The following is an 18,119-nucleotide window of genomic DNA, read 5'->3' as shown; positions in this document are numbered from 1 at the left end:
AAAACACCCAAGACTGGGGAGAGAAGAAGCGTCTCCATTTTGGTTTTGAAAACTTGCAAGAATATATTGCAGTTTTAACTGTTCAGAAATGAAGCTCTGGCTTGTAATTTCTGAAAGTGTCCCTGTTAATTCCCACGCAGCTAGTTGGACTTTCCACAAGGAGATATTAGTTTCTTCTACATAGTTAAGGCATTTCTGGTGTGTAACTTTCTCTAATTATAAAACTATGGGGAGATTAAGGTAGAAAAATCTAGATTTTCTTTTGTCTTTACATTTCAAAGGTTTGTATCCAGCGTTAATAAAGTATACATATTGAAAAGAATGAAACTTCAGTTGGAATAACATAGGTGATAATCCGAAGTGTGTGAATTAAATCTTCAGTGCACCTTGAGGAAAAAATGGATAATCAGGCCTCAGATTAGCGATATGGCTTATTTTATTTTCATGCAAATCACTGCTGTTTTTAAATACTTTTCTTTCAGTGCCAGTGAGATGTATGTACACAACAACTGTTTAAATAAACCTACATTCCCTAAAAAAAGGGGTTTGCTAATTTTGCTAACATCACATATTCAAGTTCCTTAAAATAAGACACTAACAATTATTGATACTTTTTCAATATTGTTTTTTATTTTTTACTTAACATTTGCTCTTTTATGTATAGGCAGTGTCCAGGCAGAATATAATTTATTAAAGATTTTCATAAACTCTAATTTATTTCTGTCATCTGCTCATTCTTTGAAAAATTGGTGTCTGGCTTTCTTAATTAAGAGGCTAGCTTTGGGGTTCGTTAAGCTGTGAGAGCTTATCTTAGTGATATCTGAAGGAAAACACTCAAGGAGAGTTTTTATTAGTAGCGTAAGCCATCAGCTATCCCAACAGTTAATGAAATACTGTAATGAAAAACTTTCAGTTTCATTTTTATATGCATGAAAGTGTTTTAACACAAATCATTGTGTTATGTGTATACTTACCCCTGTAATTTAGAGCTCCCAAGTCTAGCAGTCACTTTCATGCACTCAAGTAATACAATATATAACCAAAATATAACTATATGAGCATCACAAAGGGCTGTTTCAGATTCAGGATTTCTTCTCAAAACACTTTTTGAGAAGAAATCCTTTGCCAGTTGCATCTGGAATTTATATCTGTATTGTAACCTCAATGTATCCTTTGCCAGTTGCATCTGGAATTTATATCTGTATTGTAACCTCAATGTATCCATGCCTTAACAGAACTTCTTAATATAAAAAAGGATCTCAATTTTGGGTACTCCGAATTGAAAAGCAATACTAGAAATACTTGTACACCTTCCATACAATATGCCTCTTATTTCAGCCAAGGCATGGCTGAAACCGAGTATAATCTTGTGAAAAACAACCCTAACTTTAAACATGTACTTGCTCTCTAAAGTGTCTATTTTTAACTTTGCTATCTATACCTGCACAAATCATCTCAGTGAAACCAGCTGCTTCTTTGCATCCATGGTAGGCAATATATATCACAAGTAATGTGTGCCTATTTTATTACTGCATTGCTGCTGCCCTGCTGAACTTTGTTTTGCTTTATGTGAAACAAATAGGGTGCCATTTGAATTGGGATTGCTGGCTTGTCCCTCTGAAATTATTCCTAACTCAAGACTAAACCATTATTTGTTATCCTGGTTTACAAAGGCAACACTCCAAACTAGACATTCCTGGTTTTAGTCAGTTGTGCTGGAAGGAAGAACCAAGCAAAGCAAATTAGCATTAATGGTTCAACTCAACTGCCCAGAGAGCCTTTGGACTGATGGTCAGGGTAGAAATATAATAAATTCAATTATTTGGTCTTCCGTCTTCTCTTCTGTCCTCAACTTTCTCTAGCATGTAAGGATGTAGGAAGTAAAAGATTCACACTGAAACCAGACAAAAATGACAGCCAAAAAGTTTAAGGGGAGCCAGTGTGCTGTGCGGGGGTAAGAGTGCTGGCCTGAGAGATTTGGCTATGAAGTTCACTGAGCAACTTTGAACCAGTTACTCCCCCTCAGCCTAGCCTATCTCACAGGATTGTTGTTGAGGATAAAATAGGGCTATAGGAACCACCTTGGGTTTCTGATAAAAGAGAAGGTGGGATATACATGCAATGAAAAAATAACAAGCTTCAAAACTGATTGTGTATGAGCAGAACTAAATCAAGTGAAAGGAATAAACAATTCAGAAATGATTTTAAATTTTTATTTTAATGAAAGCATTACATTAGAAGATTGTCTTCCTGAGCTTATGTCAGAATAGGCTTTCTGCAATAATCTTATACATGTCCTCAAAAGTTCTTGCCATCTTCATCTCTGGTATTAAAAAGCCTAAATTCTCCAGTGACTTACACCCTGTGATCCAAACCACCGCAATGGGATTGCATGCCATGTAAGTCAGAGCCGACTTTAGTCTGAAGCTTTGAGCTTATTGACTCCTTCAAACATCTTGGAAGAAGATTACCCCCATGTTAATAACATACAATCCTTCTGCAATCCTTGCGGGGGATGGTTATTGCTCTTAATTCAGGCAAGCCACCTTGGAGTCCAAAGATAATTCAGAAACTAAAATTTATCCCTCTGTTGCTCAGACAAAGCTTCAACCACTGGCATGTTCCCAAGACTACTAGGAAACACCAATACCTACATCACTCCATTGCCATATAAGGAAAGTGGCTCCCATTGCAATACTAAGAACCCAGCTGAAGGTGCTGCAGTAAATATCAGGCAACAGTGACATCCCTGAAACTGTCAATGTTCTGCCTACCCAGGCAATTGTCCTTTGATGCAAGAGAGGCTTTTGTTTAAAATGGTGTGGGCTTGTTTCTCAAAACATGATGCCAGCCTCCTGATGGAAGTGTGAGCAGACAAAAGTGTGAGCAGATAAAAGTATCCTTTCTATATCCAGTTTTGAGTCCAGTCTTGAGGCACTCTTAAGTCTGAAGTGAAAGTAGGAATGACTGATTGTGTTCCTATTTTCAACAGGATTTAGGCATAATGGAAAGAGGCAGGCAACTGAGACTTTCGGAGAACTGGAAATGCTATGTCAGAGATTTTGCCTACAAGTTGTATGAATATACAATTCAAGTAAGTCAAAAATTATTTGGAAACAATACCAAAACCAAAGAAAATCTGTTTACAAGAAGCAAAAGTGAGATAAAGAGCATATAAAAAGCACTACTTCTTTCAGTGTATCAATTCTGGAGTGGTTGTGAGGAAACTATAAAAAAAGCAGTTTTGTCTGACACCTAAACGTTCTTTGGAATTAGTCCTTTTGGCGTGCAGTTCTAGACACGTTCAGACAGAAGAAGGGCCCAAAACTTCCAGCTGGCTGTAGTATGCTGGAACTGTGGGCCTTTCTTCTGCCTAAACTTGCCTAGGATTGAGTCTTTCGTGATCTAAGTGCTTAAAGTTCAGATCCAGATCCCCAATTCAATTCGCCACTAGGTCATGAAGCTGAGATCCTGGGGTACTCACTCAGCCTAACCCACCTCACAGGATTGTTCTGAGAATAAGATGGTAGGTTGGAGAAGCACCATGTATGTCACCCCGAGGTCATTGGGAGAAAGACTGAGATACACATGCAATAAATATCAAGTCGAGAGAATGCCTAAAAGAAAAAGCGATCCCCTCCCACTAACGCCCCAAACATCCTATCGATGATGTTCAGCCACTCTCCTCTCGCCGGAGCCAGCTTTGCCGAGAGCCTCATATGGTCACAATCCGGTATACTTGCTTGTGCTGCGAACACTCCCAGCCCTGTTCTTTCCTGTCGCGCGTTCTTCTACGGGGACAAGTCGGTGCGACTTAAAATAGCCGTCGCCCGAAGCGAGGCGCCTCGCCTCCAGAAGGGGACCGTGCGCGCGTGTTCTCCACAAAGAAGGGTGTGGCCACTCGCCTCGCCTCGCCTCGCCTCGATTTGGGTCGCGTCAGAAAGGGCGGCAGCCGCAGCTGCAGCTGCCGGGATCTCAGGAGCCGCGGACCTGGGATCTCATCCTCCCCTCGCTTCCTCCCTGTCGTCCAGCCGCTCTGAGGGGGGCACTTGCAGGCCGGCCATGAGGAGGGGCCAAGCGAGCAGAAGGGAACAATGCTGTGGCGGATGCCCGACAAGGTTACAAACGTGATCCCCAAACTAATCAGCCGCCTCCCTCCGCCTCCACCCTCCGGCCATATGTCTTCGAGGCAGCAGCGGGTTTAACTTTCACGCCAGGATCAAGGGCTTTCCGACACCTTATCTTTGCCTCACACCCCTTTCCCCGGCAAAGCCCCGCTCGCCATATGCTCGCGTGAGGCGAGGGCGGGGAAGAGGAAGAGCAGAACCGCGGGCCGCTTTGCTGCTGCTGCCGCTCCGTCTCATGTATCGCCCCATCCGCTCCCTTTGCAGAAGCAGCTAGTGTTCCACCCTCCCTTCCTAGCGGCATCGCGCTTGGCAAAGCCAGCCCTTAAACCCGGCCTCCGGCGCGACCCTGGGCAGGGGCGCCCTGCTCACTCCGTGAGGCATTCGGACAGCCTAAGTCCCACCCTCCGCTCCCCACCATTGGGTCTGCGGCCGAAGCGGCGTGGCGGCGATTGGTTGCGAGGGCCGTCGCTCCGCGGAGGGAGTGCGGAGAAAGCGGAGAGGCGCTTGAAGGATCCTGGGCGGGCGGCTCGCCTGTTCTCTCCCCGGCGTGTTAGGATAGGCTGTTCGTGGCCCCCTGTTTCCAGGCCAGCAGCTGCGAGAGGCGTCGCCGAAGGAGCTGCAGCAGTGCTAGCGGCCAAAGGCTTGGCTCCAGAGGAAACGGGAAAGCGAAGAGAACGGGAGAGGCCAGGGGTGCGCACGAACTTTCTTCCTAAGCAGCGGCTTGTGGGGGCGAGGCTGGAGCAGCTCCGGGGGCTGCAGGCTGGGGTTAGACGACGGCGGCGCCTCACCCTGGTCTCTTGGGAGTCGCCAGCTTAGCTCTCTCGCCTTCCTGGAGAAGGCGGTAGCAGCGGGTCCAGCCGCCGCGGAGTCGTTTGACCGCCGCTGGGAATACCCGCATACTTGGGCAGAGCGCGGCGCCGGATCCATCCTTCTCCACGGCGTTGGGCGGGCAGCGCGGATAATGCCGCGGGCGACCGGCCGGACTTTTGCCCAGACCTAATCAAGGAACCCCCTCCTGTCCAGCTCCTCCTTCTCCCCCATCCCCGGCGCAAGCCACAGAGGAGAAGAGCGGCGCTCACCGGGAAGGGAGAGAGAGAGTTCGCTTCGCCGCTTCCCCCACTCTTTTCCCCAGGTTTTGCTGGCGGCGGCGGCGGCGGCTGCGCCCGGAGATGGTGCCGGCGCCGGGATTAGCCTGAAGTGTTGCCTTCGGCTCTTTTGCTTGGGGCGGGGGGTGACTCCACCGTTAACTTCGAGCGCTGGCAGATCCAGCGTGGGACGCGCAGCAGAGTGCCTCGTCCGCCCACCCTCTTCTCCAGAAAGGTCTCCGCTGGACGGCAGTACTGTCAAGACAAAACTCCCGGCGTCTTTCCCCCTGCCTCTTAAAAGAGAACCGTGTGGATAATGTCAACCCCAAGCAGATTCAAAAAGGACAAAGAGATTGTAGCCGAGTATGAAAGTCAAGTGAAAGGTAAAAAAGCTGGGGTGGGTCAAGATGCCTGTCGTCCTCCCACTCCCCAAGCACGTGTTATGTTGTGCTGCCCTACTCATGCCGAGGACAAGAGTGCCAATCCTTGGCCGTGCATTTATTAACTCGGAGGAACCGTTAACCCTAACCCTAGCGCTCTCTCTCTCGCTCTCCCTTTGTCTGTCTGTCAGTCTGTCATGGGTAGCAATCCTGGGCGCTCTTACCCGCCCCCCCCCGCATTGATTCGAAAGGATGAAGAAAGTCTGCCTTTGTATCACTCAAACCCTTCACTAGTTGTAAATGCCCACTCTTATAAATTGCTCTGTGTGTGTGAATGGAGCGAAGACCAAACCATGTTAGGTGTTAAGTGCTCTGACTTGTAGCTGGAGAGTCATTGCAGAGTCACCCAGTTCGTGGGAGATAGAGTATGCAGTGGAAATCAGAGTGGGTGGGGAGCTGGAAGACTGGTCATTTGAATAGACTAAGCCAGCTTTTTTAAATCAGAGTTATTTCCAAGCCAGTATTAATCTGGAAGTAAGGACTCACTTGAAGTACCATAACACCCAAGTCTAATGGGATGGACCACAATTGTATTTAATTTCCTTTCACAGTCAACAGGAGTGTGTACCTCTTTACTTTTCTTTTTTGGACAGAACAACTATCGGGTGGATCCACAGGTGGCTACAGAATCTGATTTAAAGAGTGCTCATCAATGGCACCTTCTCAAACTGGGGAGAGGTAACAAATGGGGTACTGCAGTGTTCATTCCTGGGCCCAGTGCTCTTCAACATATTTATTAATGATTTGGATGAAGAAGTGCAGGGAACAATTACCAAATTTGCAGGTGACACAAAACTGGGTGGGATAGCTAATAACCCTGGAAGACAGAAAGAAAATTCAAGGAATTTTTGACAGGTTGGAGCACTGGGCTGAAAGCAACAGAATGAAATTCATTAGGGACTAATGCCAAGTACTGCACCTAGGAAAAAGAAACCAAATGCATTGTTCCAAGATGGGGAATACTTGGCTCAACAAGACTTCAAGTGAGAAGGATTTTGGGATAGTTGTAGATCGCAAGCTGAATATGAATCAACAATTTGATGTGGCTGCAAAAAGTGTAGATGCTATTTTAGACTGCATTAATAGAAAGATCAATTCTAAATCATGAAGTACTAGTTCCCCTTTACTCAGCACTGGTTAGACCTCATCTGGAATACTATGCCCAGACCTGGACACCACACTTTAAGAAAGATGCAGACAAGCTGGAAAGGGTTCAGAGGAGGGTGACAAGGATGATCCAGGGACTGGAAACAAAGCCCTATTAGGAGAGATTGCAAGAACTGGGCATGTTTAGCTTCCAAGAAGAGAAGACTGAGGGGAGGTATGATAGCACTGTGCAAGTACTTGAAAGGCTGTCACAAAGAGGAAGGCCAGGATGTCTTCTGATCATCCCCGGGTGCATGACACAGAATAACAGGCTCAAGTTACAGGAAACCAGATTCCGGCTAGATACCAGGAAAAATTTTCCTCACTGTTAGAACAGCACAACAATGGAATCAATTACCAAGGGAGGTTGTGAGCTTTCCAACACTAGAGGTATTCAAAATGCAACTGGATGGCCATCTGAGAGGGATGGTTTAATTTTTTGTCCTGCACTGAGCAGGGGATTGGACCTGATGGCCTTCTGGCCCCTTCAGACTCTACTATGATTCACTGACTTCTGTTGGGCATTAATTTGGCAGAGGAAGGTTTATAACTGGTTCTCAGCACAAAGCTGACTGAGATCATGTACCTTCTGTTTCATCAGTTAGGAATGGTAGATTTTCAAAAAAGCGTACTTTTACTGTAGAAGAGATAAAAAGACATACTAATCTGTGCCTTTTTCATATTGGACAGCCATTCTATTCTTCCATCAATTATTTCTGTGTTATGTTGATGTGTTGAAAAATATTAGCTAATGTTTCAAAGTTCAATTTTGCTGTTCTTTAGTTTAATTATATTTTGCTTCCCTGATTACCAGCCTTTGCTCTCTAGAACATGGCAGCCTTTGAATAAAAATGTCCAAAGTCTTTCTCCTCCTGATGTGCTAGGTCGGGGTAGGCAACTTCTTTGGGTCTCTTGGACATATTGGACAATTTGATCAACTGATGTGAGCACCATCACAAAATCATTGCCATGGGAGATGCCATAGCTAGTCCAAAAGAAGAAACCTGCCCAAAAGCCTGGTTAAAAGTGGGTCCTGAGCCCAGCCCATAAAGCAGCTTCTTCCTACAAGCATAAGGGGACCTGTGCTGGATCAGAGCAAGGGTCCATCTAGTCCAGTATCCCTTTCACACAGTGGCCTACAAGCTGCCCATGGCAAAACCCCATGTTAATGAATGCAGTAGCACCCTCCAGCCAGAGGGCTGGCCAGAGCTGACATGTGGCCTCTGATACAGGACGCATATAGTCATCAGGACTAGTAGCCACTGATAGCTTTCTCCATGAGTTTCTCCAGCCCCCTTTTTAAAGCTATCCAAAGTGGTGGTCATCACCACATCTTGTGGAAATCAGTCCCATAGTTAAACTGTGCTGCATGGAGAATTGCTTCCTTTTGGCTGGTGTCCATCCATCCATTCATTCATACATGCAAATACACACATGTATTTATCACCATATATGACTGTATACATACATGCCTACAAAAATGCCCCTCCTTTCTCCTCACCTCAGGTACCTGAAAAATAATCTTTTTAGAATCTCTCTCAAATTCTTCCTAGATCCTTTCTCACACACATGGAGCCTTCATCCATTCAGACATACAAGAACACATCCTTCCCTACCTTTTTGCAGGCTGGTCCTCACTAGTTTCCTCCCTGACTCACCTGTTGGGCTCCTGTTGACTTCTTCCCAACCTGTTGGCCCTCCCTAAGAAGAAAGCCTCCTGTTCTTCTTACCACACCCACTTACCTGACAGAACCCTTCATCTCCTTCTTGTTGGCTGAGGTGAAAATCATCTGCCATATTTGTTTTGTAATAATGTTTCCTAGTTCTGCATGTGGCGCAGAGAAATTAATAGGAAATGAAGGTGGTAGTGACAGGTGGCCCTCACTTTGAAGTGATCCCAGATGCCAGTAAGAAAATGTGTTATTTCTCTCAGTAGGTGCCAAGAAAGGTGGCTGGGGGCACACTGTTGCCATTGATGCATGTAATTTATTTTGTTTGCTGTGAGGTAAGGTAGGTTATATTGGAACTTCAGCTTTATCTGCGTACGTCTGCTTGTCGAGGTTTGCTTTTGATTCAGCCATCCAGGACAGATCAATATTTTTAAGAGATACCTGGCATTATATAGTTTTGGGGGGGAAATTTTTTGTTGTTACTTTGTGCTGTCAAATGGTCTCCAATTTGCGGTGATCCTATGAATGAAAGCTTTCCAAACTGTTCTATCCATGACATCCCTACTTAACTGTTCTAAATTCAAGGCAGTAGCTTCCTTTATTGAATCAATCCATCTCTTATTTGGTCTTCCTTTTCTTCTTCTGCCTTTGACTTTCTGTAGTATCTCCAGTGAGCCTTCTCTTGATGTGTGTGAAGTATGACAGCCTCATTTTTGTCATTTTTGCAAGGAATGCAAAAGTGGGATGTTATGGAGATGTCTTGTTAAACTTAAAAACCAGTGCACATGTGGTTAACTTCTCATTAAGAAGAGAATTGGCCTTTTAACTTGTATGTTCCTTCTCCATCATTCCAGGTGTAGAAGATCAGCATCACTCAAATTGTGTTGTTTTTGATGCTCTGAACACTTGTCATAAGATGTGCCAAGAATATTTTGGATAATTCAGCCTGGCTTCAGCAGTTGTCTGCTTGACTAGATCCTGTGGGTCTATATAGCTCTTGTTTGTACCATAATCTTAAAGGTGTTCTAAAGTGACCAAGTTCCATCAGTAAAAATCAAGAAGAAGGACACACAGACCAATTTTATATGTCCACACACAGTAAGGTTAAGGGTACCTTAAATACCAATGGGCCTAGAAGAACCACCATGATTAAATTGATTTTCCTTACTTTCCATAGATTCCCCCATAGGTAAATTCTGAGCTTTTGATATGAAAAATGGCTTCTAGAATTTCATAAAATAAAAGCTTAATAAACTTCTTCCCTAGTTCTTGTATATATATGTAAACTCTATTTCCAGTACTTTGGGCTATATCCAGTGTTAGTCCTATTTAGGAATAGAACCAATGAAATGATTGGGACTTAAGCTGGAGATTAACATTGGATAAAACCTAGTGCCCTGAAAAAATAAATACTAAGTAGTGCATTAGCTGCCTATTTACTACCAGGCCAATCTAATTAAAGTTGTAATGTAGTATAAAAAGCCCTAAATAACTTGGGACTTTCTCCCCCATAAGCCCATTCAATCTTTGAAAACTTTCTGGTGGTGCCACATATATTTAATTGTCACTCCACAGCAAAACTGTTTAGTGCTGCTTAATATGTGGAATATCTTCTTGCACATTAGACATGTGTCAACACCTTTTATTTTAGGCACACTTTGAAGACACATTTATTTGTTTATATAAAGGTTTTCTGTGCAGTTTTGCCTGCCATCAAATGACTGTGTAGATACAGTATATTCTGTGTACTGTTTTGTAATATTTTTATGACTTGTGTACACTGATTTGACATTTGTAGATTTAAATGTAAGTAATTATAAGTAAATAGAACAATGATATTGGAATGCAAAGTATTAAAATGGTTTTGCATATTCCTTGTTGCTATGCCAAGGAAAATCAAAATCCTTCAGCAAGAAATTCTGCATCTAAATACATTATTTAGATTAAGCAAATTGGTGCATACATTTTTGAGGGGGTTGCGTTTGCTGAATATGGGATAGAACAACAAACTGTAAAGGTATTAAAGCATTCTCTGATAACTAGCAGTCCAGCTCTACTTTTATCAAGCACCTTTAAAAACTGGAAGTATGCTAGGAAAAGTTGAAAGCGAGAAATTCTGCATCCAGCATAAATTTTTGCACTTACACATTCTGTGAGTATATTGAATAGAACAGATTATTAGGTGCAGATGCCTTTTTAATATCCCAGTGTGAACATTTTCATCATACAAGGAAGATGATTTAGGCTATGGTGTTTTAGGTATCTGGCTATGCAGTTGACTTCATAAATAAGAAGCATGTATTACTTCAGTTAATTGGACTAATTAAATTACACATGATGGGAATAGTTACTTTTCGCAGTATACTGTACCAAATTAAAATAGCCTCGCATGTGCAGTTTATAACAGAAAATAATTAGGAAGCCTGTATTTTTTTCTTAATTCTTTTCCTTGCAAAATATGAAATAACATAAAAGAGCCCTGCTGAATTAGTCCTCAGTCTATCCAACTGAGCACTCATTTCCCTCACTGGCCACCCAGAAGCCCATGGGAAGCCCACAAGCAGAACATGAGTGCATCATAGAATGCTGTCTTATAATGACTCAGTCCTGAATCTCTCAGCCCTGGAATTGTCAGCACTTGCTGACTGTGTCTCTTCAAGGTTTCGGGCAGAAATGTTTCCAGTCCTACTAGGAGATACCAGGAATCAATCTGGTACTTTCTGCATGCAAAATATATGCTCTCCACTGAGCCAATAGCATTCTTGCCCCTTACGTTCTTCAACAACCTCTCTGAAGCATGTCAACAGGACAATCTAGTTTAACCTGTTTTTATAGCCAGACACAAGAAAATTGAACTACTGTTTACTCTAATACAGATAGACAGCTTTTGGCACAAAGTAAAATGCTTTAATCAGAATAAATAGACAATATTAGACATGGTAAACATTTGCTTGATCTGGTAAGGGAGATGCAGACAGGCAAAAATTACTGTGCATTTCACTAAGGTGGATGTATATGTGCATCTAGAACCATATTCAGATCTACCTCTTGCTCTTCATTTACACTGCACCCTGAAATGGTTGTTTCTATGCAATGCATTCTCCTATACATCTGGGACTCATCTATGTTTGACTGGGTATGTAGTGTTGTAGCTTGGTCAAAGCTAAAGTATGTAAGGCTATAATTCAATACCTACTTTCCTGGGCCCCCTCATAAGCACACACCTTAACAGTAGTGGAAGGCAACACTGGCATGGATCTTCTTAAAATAGCCTAGATGGATGACATAAGAAACATTAACTGTTGCTATGGGCAGGTGATAAGCAAAGGGTGACAGAAATAAGGTTAGAATCCAAAATGCATCTTTTTGTGACTGTCGTGTAGAAACAAAAATGCCAGTTCAAAGAACTAGAGACAAAGAAAGAGGAAAGACTAGAGTCTAATCCAAGACTAGAGTCTAATCCAAGAAATCAAAGGGAAATTTACACCAAGACGGGAAATCCTGAAAGACAAGGGGAGGAGACACTGTCTGACTGGGTAAAATAGAAAAGATGGAAGCAATATACCAGGAGTGGCCAAACTGCACATGGCTCTTTGAGTTTATTTTGCAGTTCTCTGCTCACTGGCGCAAGTGCCCATGGGCACCCACTTGCCGCTCACTGCATACTGTCACTGCCCACAGGCAGGTGCTTGCAGCTCTCAGACATCTGACGTTTATGGTATGTGGCTCTTCCATTGAGCTAGTCTGGCTACCCCTGCAACATACAGAAGAACTGGACAGATCCTTTGTCCTTTGTACCTTTATACAAGTGATGCTAACAGTGTTGCATGAAAGAATTTTACCTATCATGGAGCAAGAAATACCCAATAGGCATTTCTGTAAAGGAAAAGGCATTCAAGATCATATCACAAATATAAATTGGTTTCTGGAATTCCAGAAGAAGATCAATCTGTGCTTTATAGACTGTCGTTATCTTTGGCCCTAACAAGGGCCCCTTGTTAGAAAGTGGTTCTTTATGGGCCATTGTCCATATAAGTCATTCACCCAGTGGTGTCCGCACAAAGAATCCCCTTATATTGGCATTTGCATTGGTGCATCTAGAGTAGAAGGATCAACTGGCAGTCACATGCCATTGCCCAAGGGGCTTCTAAATGTAATATTTTTGCAGAGGCTCCTTCCAAGGCCACCTTGTTTACAGTAATTCTTTATTAGAAATTTGTAATGCTGCAACTCTGCTACATGTGCTTGAAATCTTCATTGACTTGGACAGGGACAGTGGGAACTGTAGTCTATTAGCATTTGGAGGCCAAGGTTGGGTAACTTGTGTAGATAATCCCCAGCAGTTACTTATATGTGTACTGCGCTTGTAATATAGTAGACTTGCTTTAAAAAAGTCCATTTCCAAGAACCAAGAACCATGGAAGGTTTGATTAGGGATAGGCAAAAGATTCTTAACTACTTTAGTAGAAATCCTGGTATGCATTAAGTACTTTTAATAATACTTAAAAGTTTGTGCAAAAGAGTAGGAATACACATAAAGAAATCAAGAATTGAACTAATCATGAACTTGAGCCTTAAGGGTCATATCTCTATGGCTAAGCTGAGATTTTATCCCCTTTCCAAGCTTAGCACTATGTTAACTAGCCTAAACATAGCAGTTCATAACCTAACTTTTTCTATATTTGGAAGATTGTTTGGCCAGGGAAACGAAGATTAAGTAATAAGCACATGCCATAAAAAGTTGTGAGTTCCGTTTTCAGAATGGAGCAGTAGATAACTTTTTAGAGAGTTACCTTGTGAACTAAGGTTCTCTTGTTTTTCTCTTCCCAGCAATCCTAATATCTCTTCTGAAAACTGAACTGAACAAAGGTCCATTCATCTCAGAACAGTGAAGTGTGTTTTTAATAGTACCATCAATGTTACTATGCAGTAGAAGCACTTAAGGAAAAGGAGAGTTAGGTGTCTTGAAGGATACAGGAGCTCTCAGCTGTCCAGAACCAGCCATTCATTTGATTGCTTCCTCCAGATGGATGACTTTCCTTCTATGGCGAACTCATTTTTCTAGATTGTGCATATCTATATACAGAGAAGAAATAAAGCAATTTTACAGTCACTTGGAAAATATTAGAAAAATAGTTGTGGTACTGTGCTCTCTATTTTAAAAGATTCAATATTCATAGTAGCTGCTTAGGAAATAATGGTTTCAGTGGAATGGAACAAAATAAATCTATGCTATGTAATGGCCTTTCACCAAGATGTAAGTTTATTATAGATTTCTCATTCAAACAAATTTACAGCTATTATTTTTTCATGGCTACGAGGAAGATGCTTAAAGTTGTAAGAAAGTCAAACCGCACACAGGAAAGCAGGAAAAGGCCACTTAAAATCTAATAGAACAAAAGGAAAGTTACATGCATGTCAAGGGAATTCACATATTTCTCCAGTCAATGAGGAAGAGTTTGTTTGCTTTAATAGTTGAAGCAAGCAGTGCAGCCTTTGGGCTAGTCTTCGAGATAGGTGTCTTGGTAGCTGTTCGATACCATAGCAGTTTAGACATATGCACACATGTTCTTTGCTCATTCCACATGTTTCTTTTGACTTTTTAAAGTGGCAGTACTATGTTTTCCAGGCTTACTTTATATTATACCATTTAAGTTTGATACTCAGCAGCATTTGCTAACACTTGCTATTGAAGTCTGACTGGAAGAATGACAAATTTTATTGAGTATGGTAGGCAAGAGATGCTGCTGCTATCTCAAATACCAGGAGTCTCTTTTGCTTTTTTGGAGCAATAAAACTGGACTGGAATAAAACTTTATTTCACAAGTGGAAATAAATTTGCACTGAAATCCTTAGACTTCTGTTTAGATGACAGTTTTCATTTGGCAAGAAATGGCCATCTTCATTTTATTCACTTTTATGTTGTATATATGATTTGTACCCTTCCTTTCTAGTGAGAAAAATGGCGCTTAAGGTGTCCATGAGTAGCAAATTTAAGTTTATGGGAGTAAAGTAACAAGATATTTGAACAAGGACAAGTTCGGAGCCCACATTCTCTCTCAGAAAACATTGTTTAGGCTTATAATAATGCACAGGTGTTGAGGGAGAAGGAAAGGGATCTTCACAAGAGCTGCAACAAAATTGCTGTTTCAATTTCTTTTCTCTGAGGAAGAGGTTAACATTTTAACCTAGAAATAGCTCAAAATCAGCATGTCACTATTTACAGTAGCTTGTTACCACACAGAAAGCCAGATCCACCTGAACCATTCTGAATTGCCCATGAATGAGAAGAAAAAATTAGTATATTCAGTAAATGACCATAATACTCCTTTAGGCTGAATACCCACTTGGGTCAGGGCAAGCACATACATACTGACTTAGTGTGTGTGTGTGTGTGTGTGTGTGTGTGTGTGTGTGTGAGAGAGAGAGAGAGAGAGAGAGAGAGAGAGAGAGAGAGAGAGAGAGAGAGAACATGGCCCTACTGTGCACGGCACAACATAATATAGCATCACTTCACATTGTATATTCAACTTTATACTTTTATAAACTTTAAACTTGCCTGTAACCCATCCAGGGAGTAGTGTCACTAATGAGGCAGTCTAAAATTCAAATAAATAAAAAAAATGCATATTCCCACCAATATTTCTGGGCTGCTTTATTTCTGGCTTAATATACTTTTAGTACATATCAAACTTCTGATGTCCACTATTATTCCAACTGTGTGAATGAACCATGATGGATGAACCTTAGTTTCACTCACACTACTTCCTTTTTGAAGCTCTTGTTTTCCAGTTTTAAATTAACCACAAATGCTCTATAATTTCAGATCCTGGCATGTTCTCAAACCATAGTTTAAAGAAATGACAGTTTCCTGAGATTAGAGACACAGAAATTGGAAGTTGGTGTTTCCATGCTTCTCTGGGTATGCAAGAGATGAATGGATAGGAAGTATGAATTCTTCACCCTCAACTCCAGTCAGCTCCACTCATGCAGTACCCAGCATGAGTTTGTCTAATATTTCTTTGAACACCCTCACTGATGGGGCCCTCACCACCTCCCATGGAAGTCCATTCCATATGTTCCTTTACTTCAGCATTCTTTGTCTTCCTCAGGGTAGCTTAACTTGAAGCACAGTTTAAAGACTTGGTGATGATAATACTTGCCCATCACTTTCTAGCAGAATCCCTTACTTTTTCCCATGATCATTACTAACTACAATTATGTATGCTAAGTTGTGGGTGGACAGAAAAGAAGCAGAACTATTGAACATGGTGATTTAAAAGAAAATCTAAACATGTTCTCCATGAAATGGTTGCAGGAAAACCTGTGGTGGTAGTTTACAAGAAGTATGGTGTTATTGGATTTTTTTTAATGATGTGGCATTTCTTGTAAGCCTTATTTGCGATTACTAAAAACATTGCTGATTAATCAGAAGATGACTCCCATGGTAATAATTGTAACTCTTTACATTTAGGCACAATGGGGAAATAAAAGGAGTAAATTCCTGCATATTGTATCTCCAGAATCTTAAACCAATATATTTTTATCTAAAGTATAGCAGATAATGCTGCCTCTGATTGCTGGAGGCAATATGTACACATCAGGACTAATAGACAGATACCCTTCTTCATGAATGTAACTAAATCCTCTTTTCCAACTATTGAAAAAGAGGCCATTACAACATCTTGTAGAAGTGAATTCTATTGTTTAACTATATGTTGTATGAATAACTACTTTTTCTGTCCTCAATCTCCCACCAGTCAGCTTCCTAAAATGTATCTGGTTTCAACTATTATAAGAAAGGAAGAAAAAAGATTCTTTGCATTTTCACCACACCATGCAAAACTTTGTAACTAGCTTCCTGTGAGTGAAAATGTAGGTCAAATGAGCTTCCTGGAAGTGGAAATATTTTTTATTTAATTGACAAGACAACAGTGCATGGGATATTTCCTGTTTAGAAGGGAGTACTGTAGTTAATGGGCTATTTGGAAGGGACAATATGATGAAGGGTTTTAGTTCAGGCTTTCTGAGGAATGCAAGGGGCTGAGCACTTGACTTTGGTTATCTGATTTAGGAAAAGATTGAGTTTGCACAGGCTTTTTCTGTGTTTCTAGAAACTAAATGATAAATTGGACACTCAAATTGGGATGTGCCTATTTCTGAACTGTGTTCTATGAGCTGTTTTGTAAGAACTAAAGCTTGCGCTTACATAGAGCCCAAGCTGAACCTAGTCTAACTTTGTTTATAGGCAGACTCTTATATTATCTAGACTCGCACAGTTGTCCTTTTCAATATAGAGTTATGTATTACTTTTATTGCCTTTTTCTAAATTTGGATTTAAGTATGTGGTTGAGGTTCTCCTCAACTGCTTGAGAATCGCAGATTCCCCCTTGAGATTTAAGTGTGTAAATGGTTACACCTCCAGGATTTAGCTGCTTTTGCTATGTCCTTATTTTGGCTTCAGTTGATAGTTTATAAGTTTAAATTAGTTTTAAATCTTTATCTGAGGTAATTTCATTTAACTTTGCCTCTACAAACTGGTCCATGATGAAGGCATGCTTTCAGCTCTCTTTCTAATGACTATATTGAAACAAAAATGGGAGGCAGGGTGTGGAGTAGTGAGTTTTTACAGGCATGTATCAAGGACAATGAGAATGCACAGCCACAGCAAAATACATTATATTCAAAAATCAACGGGAAATACCTGTAACTCTCCAAACTCAAAGGACTATGGGCATCCTGTGCAGGATAGGAGAAGGATGGAGGTTGTTTCAGCCATCAACTTGAAAACCATTGAATGGAATAGGGCAGGGGTCCTGCCAGAATATATCATATCCTGTTTGTAATCTTAAGGGGTCTCATGTGATGACCAGCAGTGCCATTGTGCCAGTGATACCTGCCAGCTCATTGCCTTTCCTGATTTTAACTTAAATCATTCTTTCTGAATTGAGTGATTGCCCTGCTATGAAGCAAAGGACTAATGCATAGCCTCATCTCTGTTTGGGTTCAAGTGAGTTTTGAAGCTCTGCCTTGTACTAAGTTCTTAGGGAAGTTTCTTTTCCATTAGCTTCACCAGTTAACTTATGGGAAATAAATATTTTATGACTGCCATGCCCATTGCAGCAGCCATTCTGTGAATGAAAAAGCCATCCCCATGGCAGCCATTTTGTGAGATCATCCACAACGCACTCTCAAAATCCCAAACACGGCAACCAAGCTTAAAATGTTGGGGGTCTAAATGAAGCCTTGGACTAATGATTGTTGCCCTCCTCCTGCAGGGCTCTGAGTAGGAATAAACCAGGATTCATTGTTACTTTGATTCCTGGCTTTTGGGAACCATGATTTTAAAAAGTCTAGTCATTTACTAAGCACGCAGGCAAACTATTGGTTTGTTATAAACTGCAATTCTTGGTTCATGTATAACAATAAGCCAGGAACTGGCAAAATGGAATCCTGACTCACAGCTGCATGGGAGCGTTGTGCATGTTCCCTGTTCTGCAGAAATGATTTTGCATTGTGTGTAAATGTGGTAATTGAAACAAAATTTTAGAAAGTGTACAAAATAGAGTGTCTTCTGTTTAAATGATATAGCACATATCATCTTATTTGTACAGTGTTACAGGAACATCCAGCTGCACAAGAGATGTACAG

At 41.5% G+C, this 18,119-nt stretch overlaps 1 protein-coding gene across 3 annotated transcripts in view; it reads left to right on the top strand.

Annotated features, from left to right (window-relative positions):
* Positions 1 to 4,705: 4,705 nt before the first annotated feature.
* The window catches only part of SRGAP1 (SLIT-ROBO Rho GTPase activating protein 1), a 111,436-nt gene continuing 98,022 nt past the window's right edge, over positions 4,706 to 18,119 (top strand). For 2 of the 3 annotated variants that reach the window (XM_044423024.1, XM_044423023.1), the window contains exon 1: positions 4,706 to 5,595. In XM_044423024.1, coding sequence (XP_044278959.1) covers positions 5,529 to 5,595 — 67 coding nt within the window. In that variant the 5' untranslated portion in view covers positions 4,706 to 5,528. The remainder of the gene's footprint in view (positions 5,596 to 18,119) is intronic. The other variant, XM_044423022.1, reaches the window with a different exon arrangement.

Source organism: Varanus komodoensis, unplaced genomic scaffold, assembly GCF_004798865.1.
Source record: "Varanus komodoensis strain SLA01 unplaced genomic scaffold, ASM479886v1 scaffold13_1, whole genome shotgun sequence".
Lineage (NCBI taxonomy): Eukaryota > Metazoa > Chordata > Lepidosauria > Squamata > Varanidae > Varanus > Varanus komodoensis.
Note: the sequence above shows the minus strand (reverse complement) of the source record. Positions and strands in the feature narration are given on the sequence as shown.